Source organism: Pyrus communis, chromosome 1 (genome assembly GCF_963583255.1).
Source record: "Pyrus communis chromosome 1, drPyrComm1.1, whole genome shotgun sequence".
Taxonomy (NCBI): domain Eukaryota; kingdom Viridiplantae; phylum Streptophyta; class Magnoliopsida; order Rosales; family Rosaceae; genus Pyrus; species Pyrus communis.
In genome coordinates this window covers 14,797,195-14,806,836 of record NC_084803.1, presented here as the reverse complement: position 1 = coordinate 14,806,836, position 9,642 = coordinate 14,797,195, and the positions used below count along the sequence as shown (strand labels likewise).

The window sequence follows — 9,642 nt, the reverse complement described above, 5'->3', positions numbered from 1 at the left end:
ATAAATGAACCAAACTTACACATAACACAAGAATATTGAGTGTCATAAAACAAAGAAACGGCATGAATTACAGGCGCCTTGTTAGTTTCATATTTATCTTTCCTTAATAATTAGGCATGTTCGATCCAAATAAAAGGCACGCATGGAACCTTCTAGCTGAAGAAAACTTTTAGATCACGACTCAATTTCTAAGACAAAAAAGAAAACATATATATATATGGATATGATTTGGACAACAGAAAAAGTAGTGAAAGAGAGATACAAACAACCCACAAAGATAGATTAATTTGATAGTAATTAAAATAGAGCTGAAATTTAGGACTTCACTAATTCACCTTCAAGTTTTCCATGAAACACGATAATTACCGATCGGTAAGGTTGATCGAAAGAGAGTACAAAATCAACAAGCAGCATGCATGTAAGCCATGAGTTGGTCAATCAGGCCTTGCATTTTAATTGCCTATTGTGGTAAAATTGTCTCTTGTTGTATGGCATGCATGCCCTTGATGGAAGCGCAAGTATAGTAATTTGGATTTGATTTCCCGACCTCCCTCTCCTCTTATAATTGATTGCGAACCACTCGAGTGCCACCAAGTCCCAACTCCAACCATAAAAAGAGCAGTAGAGGTCGGGGAGTCAGATGGTGTTTTATGCAAGCAGTTAGACACGTTGCGTGTAACTGCATTACCTTTGTACGCAAGGCAAGATTTGAGTCGGGCGTTGCCTTACCCACCTTCCCTTTTACACCCAACACATAAAATTGTTCAAATGGGTAATGTTTGCAGTGCAATGTCTAAACTCTAAACCCAACTCAAAAACTGCCCTTGCGTTAACCGACTTCCCCTTTTTCACCCAACACATCAAATTGATTTTAGTTCGTTTTGATTGCATTTTGGTTTTTAGTTACATCGATGACATGAATGTGTTGGGTTCGTATCAACCATTTCGTGCCATTTATGATCCAAACCTACATTTTGTCCTCGATTAATATCTCATTTCTACCATGAAACCTGCCCTATTACGAACCTATCTTTCTCACGTTACCAGTCAAGTGAAAAGCTTGAAGAGTCTATTCTTTTTCTAAAGAAACACTTTGCAATTAGGGGTGTGCTATCCACACATCTCTTTTTACTTCTCACACACCCCTTTTTAATTTATGTCCGTTGATATTCTTCAATTCATTTGATCCAATGACCGAAAACCAAAAATGTGTGGGAGAAGTAAAAATGGGTGTGTGGATATCACACCCCTTGCAATTAACTTACATAACTATATCAACTACCAAATTTAAAGACAGGATAGGTTACTCATCATACAATTAACTTACATAACTATGTCAACTACTAAATTTAAATACTTTTGCATTTTCTTCCTCTACATTATATATCCCATTCATTTTTTTTATCTTCGAATTAAAGAAATCAAAGGATATCAAAATATAAAAATAAACATGGATGAGCGGAAATCATCTTCGTGTGTTCTAATATCTTTTTCTGATGCTATTGCCTATTGGCATTAGAAAATGGGATGTGCTATCAACAAACCCTATTTTACTTCTCACACACCCCTTAATAATTTATGTTCGTTGATCTTTTTTAATTCATCCGATTTGAAGGCCGAAAATTAAAAAGGTGTGTGAGAAGTAAAATGGGATGTGTGGATATCACACCCCTAGAAAATTAGTGATGGGTGCAACACATGTGCAAAGGAGGCTGATTGTCTACCCTCTTGTTTGGGTACCCTTCACATTCCTTCTATTTTGTGTGGTCACGGTTAAGCCACGTCAACATTTTATATTGATTTTTTTATAAAGATAATAAGACAAAAAATAATAAGAATATAAAATATTAATGTATCTTAATTGTGACTACACAAATAAAATAGGATAAAAAAGGCAACTAAACAGGATGACAGACAATGTGCCTCCCATGTGCAAATGCTGCTGAAAGTGAGATTGTCATTGAAGATAAGACCCCCAAACTGAACTTCAAAAAGAAAAGAAAATAATGTCATTTCACTGCCAAAAAGGAGTGAGAGATGGCCCAACTTGGCAGACGGTTGCATATGTTGATTATATGAGTTCACTTATCCACAGTGGAACTTATCTCTTCGGAAAAATACGTATCCACTTTTGTCACTAGCCCCTAGATCATTTATAATTTACATGAAGTTATGAACTATGATCTGAATAGCATTATTTAACAAACAAAAAAAAAGAAGATGCATTTAACCAAATAAAGGACTAAATTCAGCCTAATTAAGTGGCTAAATTCATACTAATTAGCATGTCAAAAGATTTCTTGACTAAAATAAAATGCATGCATCGAGCTCTAATGTTCATGATTTTCCTCTCTTTTGCAGTTTACAAAAAGTCAACATTTTTATGATTTGGAAATATTTAATGCAGTTGACCACAGTCAAAATATTGTGTCAGAGATTTTTTTAGTATATAGGAATACGATTCGGTATATCAAGTGTAATAATATAATTGATTGAAAACTTGAAGAAAAAAAATCTAAGTAATTGTATTATGACATTTGATGTACTAACTCATGTTTTCAGCACGTTGAAAAATTTCTCTACACATACAATTAGACGTCTCATAGCTCTTAATTCAGTGTTATCTTCTTTTGGCTTTTTAGCTAAAATGATTCCTGAGATTTGCATAACTCCTCACTTTGGTCCCTGATATTTGAAATAAATAGAAGTAGTTCCTGAGTTTATCCACCATTAATCATTTTGGTCATTCCATGAAAAATCTCCATTAAATAAGGCTAAAATAACAAAAATACCCTCAATTTTTTGTTAAATCATTTGGCCTGTTGTTTATTAAATTCAGGGTGTTTTTATCATTTTGGTCCTTATTTAATATAATTTTTTTATGGAATAACCAAAATGATTGATGGTGTACAAACTCAAGGACCACTTATATTGATTTCAAATCTCAGAGACCAAAGTGATGAGTTATACAAATCTCATGGATCATTTTGGCTAAAAACACCTTTTCTTTTTAATGTAGAAAAATATTTCAAACTTGAAATTCTTTCATCCCATTAATAGTTAAAAAGAGTGAAATAATGAATAATCGTCGGTAGGTTTTTCTCAATGTGACATCCCATCATTTTACTTGTTGGGTTAATATCTTTCATTAATCATTTAGTATTACAGTCTAGTGATATTTCTCTTCACTTGTAAGTGAGAGGTCTTATATTCGATTTTTGCCAAATATGAATTTGAACTACATTAATCACTAGCTTAGCCCACTCTCCTATCTCTAATGTAGATAATATCGTTTGTTCAAAAAAAAAAAGTAATGCTAGGGAGACCAAATTTGCAAACTAAATGATGTGGTTGTAGATGATTGGATTATTAATTAAATGTGGATTAACATATTTGTTTCTTATTGGTGACACATCATTTCATTTAAAAAATTTGGTCTCCCTAGTATTACTCAAAAAAAAAAAAACTACCATTATTAAGTTTTTTTTTATACAAGCAATTCTACACTAATTTATACTAAAAACAAGGAGAGGAATTGAATCCATGGTACATTGAGTTGGAGAAGAATACCCTACTATTAAGGCAATCCATCACTTGCAATACATCCCATTATTTTAAACCATGGTGCTTCTTAAAATAATAGAAAATGTGGTCACATGGCACCCAAGAGGAAAAAACAAGCGAAAATCTGCGGTTGGTGCATTCTTGTGCTCTATGAAAGTGTTGCTTAAAATGATGATTAGTCTTAATCACAATTTTCTACTTGATTCTATTATAGGAGTCTAGTATTTTGAAGAAGAGAGACACTTGTTGTAACTTGTTATATAGAGATTGCAACTTTTGTGCTAACACAAGTAGTGGGGTTTTGTTTGCAATTTCCAAGTTGGTTTAGTTTAGTTTAGTAGGTTTGAAGGATCGTTACGGAAAGGTGACTTGACTTGTACCAATATAAGTTTGGTAGTCTTAATTACCCTTCAACAGGCCATAGCCTTTCCCATGGGAAATCTAATTGACAAGTGCCATTTTTAAAAGTCATTCCCAACGGAACAGGATCATCTCCTAATCTAAGGATGAAGATCCCCATGATCAAGGGATGTGGGCCGTTGGATGAAAATCCAACGGCTACAAACAGGGGGTCCTTTTAAAGTTATAATAATTATAACTGTTGGATTTTCATCCAACAACCCATATCCCTTGGTCATAAGGATCCTCATCCTTAGATTAAAAGAGGATCATGATCCATTCCCAACTATTAGTATAGAAACTTCTTAATTCAAGTTGCAAAGTCATTTTCTTTTCATCTACTTTCTTACGTGCTTGGTAACGTCAAATAATGATAGCGAAAATGGACAACTGTAACCAAAATGGAAAAATGTTTTCTGTAATCAAGAACACATTTCACTCATTCATTCATTCATCTACTTACCACTTTCTTTTTTCCGATGACCAAAAACCAATGGAATTTACCTCCCTTTTTGGTAAATTCTTAAAGATATATTTGGGTTGCAAGTTAAACATTTTAAAGGTAAATTGGTTCAAACTTTAAAGGGTGATTCGTGACCAGGAAAAGGCCATGAACAAAGTTATACTTTTGACACTTTAATTTTCCTTTAGTACAAAAGAGTGTATCTTAATACACAGCCTTGTTCACACTTTAACACAAAAAAGCAGATTACTTAGAGCATCCAATGGAAGTCCCTATTTAGGGACTCCCAACACTCCTTTTGAATACTCATTTAAAGATTTAAAGTGAATCTTTGTGTCTCTAAAAGAATATTGCCTCTAATTATAGAGTCCTTATAATAGAATCTCTAAATTTGAAGTTTTTATTGTTTTACGTGATAATTTGATTAGGTGCATATTTTTTGCTTATGTTAACCTTTTTTTAATTAATTAAAAGCATTAAAAGAAAAATATTCAATCAAGATTATGGGTACCGTTTTTCACTCAAGGTGCACATTTTTTATTTATGTTAACCATTTATAAATAATTAAAAGCATTAAAAGCTATAGTCAAGATTGTGGACCCTGTTTTTCACTCAAGGTTGTCCCTATACAGTCCCTATATGTGAGGAAATACACTATGCATCCGATGAGTCCTTATACTTTTGGGACTCACTTTCCGATCTGTTGGAGATTCATTTTGTCTTGATGTTTGTTTTATACTTATTTTATATGGTGGTTATCCCTATTTAGGGACTCCATTAAAGATGCTCTTAAATTCAACAACTTAAATGTGGGAGGTCTCAGGTTCGATGCTCCAAGTTGGTGAGTCTGCTTGATTGTGGCCATAGGTAGGTTGAAATTCCCCATTGCCTCTCCGGGCCCGAAAGGGATGGATAACTATATCTTACCACATCTTGTACCTCTTTCAAAAAATAAAATAAAATAAAAATAATAAAAACATCTCTTTGTACGGTCCTATCTCTGTGGTGGCGAATTTGTTTTTCTTGCCATGTGACCGCAAAATCGTAGTTAGATAAGAATCTAAAACAAAAACAAGTCACTCAGTACTACGCTCTGATGATATTCCTCTTCACTTAAAAGTGAGAGGTCTTAATTCGAATCTTGTGGATGGCGAATTCAATACCAAATTAGGTTGCCCATTGTGTAATTTAGCAGAATTCTCCTTTTCTTGATATAAAAATATCGATGTACTAAAAAAAATAAAAACATAACCCAGTTGATTAAAAAGGTTAATAATTGCTAGAAGAGTGAAAGAACATTGAAGTGAAGTAGTAGAGTGAGATTAAAATTGGATTAATTAGAAGAAAAACATATCTTAATAAAGAAAAGTAATAATGTATATGTACTATGATGCCCATTTATTCTCCATCTCTCTTCCTCTAATATTTAACAATTTAACTAGTAACGCTATATTCTGTTAAAAAAATTGAAACAAAGACAAAACAAAACCCATTTGATTAAGGGGGTTAATAATTGTTTTTTTCTCGAACAAAAGGTTAATAATTGTTTTTTTTGTACAAAAGGTTAATAATTGTTTTTTTTTTTCAAAAGGTTAATAATTGTTGAAAGAGTGAAAGTACAGTAAAGTGAGATTAGAATTGGATTAATTGAGAGGAAAAGCATGGTCTGTCAATTGGTTATTGGTTAATGCAGAAAAAGATAATGAAGATAAGCCCGGCTAAACATAGAAAATCCACCGCCACCTGGGCCAACCTGGGCCAACCCTCCCTGCCTACCTCTTTCTCTCTCTAAACACTTATCTTCTCCCAACTCCAAACACTTTCCCTTTAGAAGTTTCAGACCAAACTGCTCTCGCTCTCTCGGCTCTCAAGCTCAGACTATAAAAACCCTTCAAACCCTTCCCAAAAAAATCAATCCTTTATTTCTTTCCATTGAATCTTTCCACCTCTGCTTTCTGAAAACGACATTAGATTATAGATATACCGCCGTATGATCAGTCATGCCTCGCTCTCAAAGATTTCTAGGCAGCAGCACCCACCCCGCCAACTTCTCAAACATAACGGCGGCTCCGCCTCCTGAGGCCGTGGCTCTCGAGTCGGACTTCGTCGTCATACTGGCAGCGCTGCTCTGCGCCGTCATATGCGTGGTGGGTCTACTCGCCGTCGCACGCTGCGCCTGGCTCCGCCGCGTATCCGGCGGCAGAGCCGCTATCGGATCGGCTTCTTCATCCGCCAACAAGGGCCTCAAGAAGAAGGTCCTCCAATCCCTTCCGAAGTTCACGTACGGAACCGGCGGCGCCGAGCCGCCGCCTAAGCTGGGTTCGGAGTGCGCCATCTGCTTAGGGGAGTTCGCGGAGGGGCACGAGATCAGGGTTCTGCCGCAGTGCGGGCACGTGTTCCATGTCGGGTGCATTGACACGTGGCTTGGATCCCACTCCTCGTGCCCGTCGTGCCGGCAGATCTTGGTGGTTGCTCGGTGTCACAAGTGCGGTGGGTTTCCGGCTCCAGTATCAGAGGCGGAGCTCAAGGCTCACCAGGACCACAACAACCATTCAGCTCCTCCTCCGGCAGCGGCGGCTGCAGCTGCACCCAGTACTGCCGTTAGTATTAGTTCTAATACGGCTACAACTACCAATTTTCTGCCTTGAAGTTTGCTAATTAGCAAACCCACTTTTTTAATTTTTCTTTATTGAACTAGCCTTTTATTTTTCTTTTTCTCATCAATTTGTATTTCCTGCCACTCTTTTGTGTACAGAGAGAATCAATGGATCATCATGTTTATGCTTCTGAAATTTTTTTCCCCAATTGACGCCAATGCAATGCAGTGGTTGTGTGTTATTTTCTTCCCCATTTTTATCAAAAAGGTTAAAATTATATAACTAGGGAAATAGAGAGGGTGATTGTATTTGTAACCAAGAAACTACTTTGGATTTGACAAATGTGCACACATTTTTGTTTGAGTAATCACGTGAGAGAGAAACTCTTACTAAGGTAGATGCAGTAGATGGGAGAGCTAATGAATATTTGCTCATAACTTGTATAAAATTCGTATTACTTATTGACACGTATTATCGTAGACAAATTCTTAAAATACTAGAAATTTCATATTTTGTGTAAAATTATTCAAATACGACACATGGTTGGTGAATTTCAAAATCTTTTTTTCATGTAATAAGACAAACAACGTTGTTATACTTAATTATTTAGTTAATTAATATTTCAAATGCTCTGAAATTTCCCTCTTCTAAATCATACTTATCATGTTCTCCTCAAGTAGATTTGGTTAATGGGTTGTGTTTGTTGTGTTTATATCGTTTCCGTATTATACTTGTTATTTTAACGGATTGTATCGTGTCAAACACGTTATGTTAACGAGTTCTTAATAGATGACCCGATAATGATCTGACTCGTTAATGGGTCGTGTATTTTCATGTCAGGTTAATAGGTCCTGCAAGAAATTACATGCTTAGTGTCTAGACCTTGAAAATGGGCGTGTTTGTGTCGTTTAAGTATACCTGTTATTTTAATGGGTTCTTAAAGTGTGACACGATAACGATCAAATTCGTTAATTAGTTCTTAACAGATGAGCCGATAACGACCCGAGTCGTTAACGAATTGACCCAAAACTTGTTATTTTCATCATTTCACATAAAGTAAAGGGTTTTGCAAAAAATTGCCAGTCCCAACCTAAAGTTAATAAATTACAAAAAGAGAGGTTCCATGGTTCTAAAGCAACACCCAATTCTGTATGTGGCTATTTTATAAATGATTGTTGCATGTCGCTTAAAGTGGGCAAAGGGTCAATGGGGTCATAGATGCTTGGAGACTCGGAGAGTGGAAAATGAAATAAAATTGAGGCCTAACTTAGAGAGGTCAGATGGTTGGACTTAGAAGCACAACCATTGCTCTTACTTGTGAGTTGGGATTTTTTATTGATTTTTGTTTCCATTTTTGTTGAACTTTGTGGAGCACTCTTTGCAAGTTGGAGTGCCATTGACGCTAACTTCTCAAAGCTTCAAAATATGCTCAATTTTGTACCATCCAAATCTAAAAGCAGGTCCAACAGAATAATGACAGGGTGTTAGTGATTGCTAGAATTTCTTCAAGCACAAGCATGGTCACTGAATGGAGAAGGGATCCCCTTCAAAGTTCAAACCCCCTTTTGGTTTTTTTATGTAAACTTTAGGTTGCATTTCATCTTTAACACGACAATACTTGTGTTCAGCATACGACGGAATCGTTTTGCGAATAATTAATCAAATTGGTGTTCATCTAATCATTAGGGTATAAATATGTAACTTGATTGTCAATTTGTTGATGCAAGACAATACAAGTAACTTTTCAGGTTGAACGTTAATTTGTTAATGTATGAATAACTAAACGATCTCTAACTTGATTGAGTTTTTGCTAGAGATATAATAAACTTTATTACGGCAGTTTGCCCAATGAAGATACACAAATCACAGTTGGATGGATAAAGATGTGCACTCAAAGAGGGAACGTAAATTTTGTCCTTCCAAAACCGCCGACTCTTTACAATTAACATTTAGTACTATAAAATATTAAAAAAAATTATGACTCATGTATCAAATGATGATTTGTTAATAAAAGAAAATTTTCTTGCATTTGAAGGAGCCAAAAAACTTGAATTCTTTTTGTGCTACAAAACCTATGAGCTGTAATTTCACTATCCTACCTGGTTATCTCCTCTAATTACAAAAATATACAGTTAATAAAACTATAAGTATCTCTTTAAACTTAAGTTTACTACCTAAATTACACTTACAAACTCAATCCAAAATGTAAATTAAATTTTACACCTAATTATAAAATATAAAAAAACTAAGTCGTTCTCGATCTCTGCAAGCAAAGAGTAGCATTTACAATCAGCAATGACTTTACTCACTCTTTTCCTTTCCTTATTCATTCATTCATTCATTCATTTTAGAGTAATGATTTAGTCTTTGATTATTAGCAAGGGAAAATTAGGTCCTTAAACTATTTTTTTTCAAAAAAATCAATCATTCAACTAATTAAATCTGCCAATTATATTCCTAATATTAGATTTGAAGCTATTATATTTAATTTTTCGTTAATTTAAGTCAAGTGACTTGCATGTGACAAACTTTGAGTTTAAGGACTTACTAAAAAAAAAAAAAAAAAGATTGTCTAGAGTTAACTTTAGAGGGTGAATTAAAAATGAGATTCACAAAGAA

The 9,642-nt window shown here is 34.8% G+C and overlaps 1 protein-coding gene across 1 annotated transcript; it reads left to right on the top strand.

Moving 5' to 3' along the window:
• The first annotated feature begins 6,253 nt into the window (after positions 1–6,253).
• Positions 6,254–7,218, top strand: LOC137744455 (RING-H2 finger protein ATL8-like). Its single transcript, XM_068484263.1, has one exon. It carries the CDS (start codon positions 6,427–6,429, stop codon positions 7,072–7,074), a length of 648 nt encoding a protein of 215 aa, XP_068340364.1. The 5' UTR covers positions 6,254–6,426; the 3' UTR covers positions 7,075–7,218.
• The last annotated feature ends 2,424 nt before the right edge of the window (positions 7,219–9,642 follow it).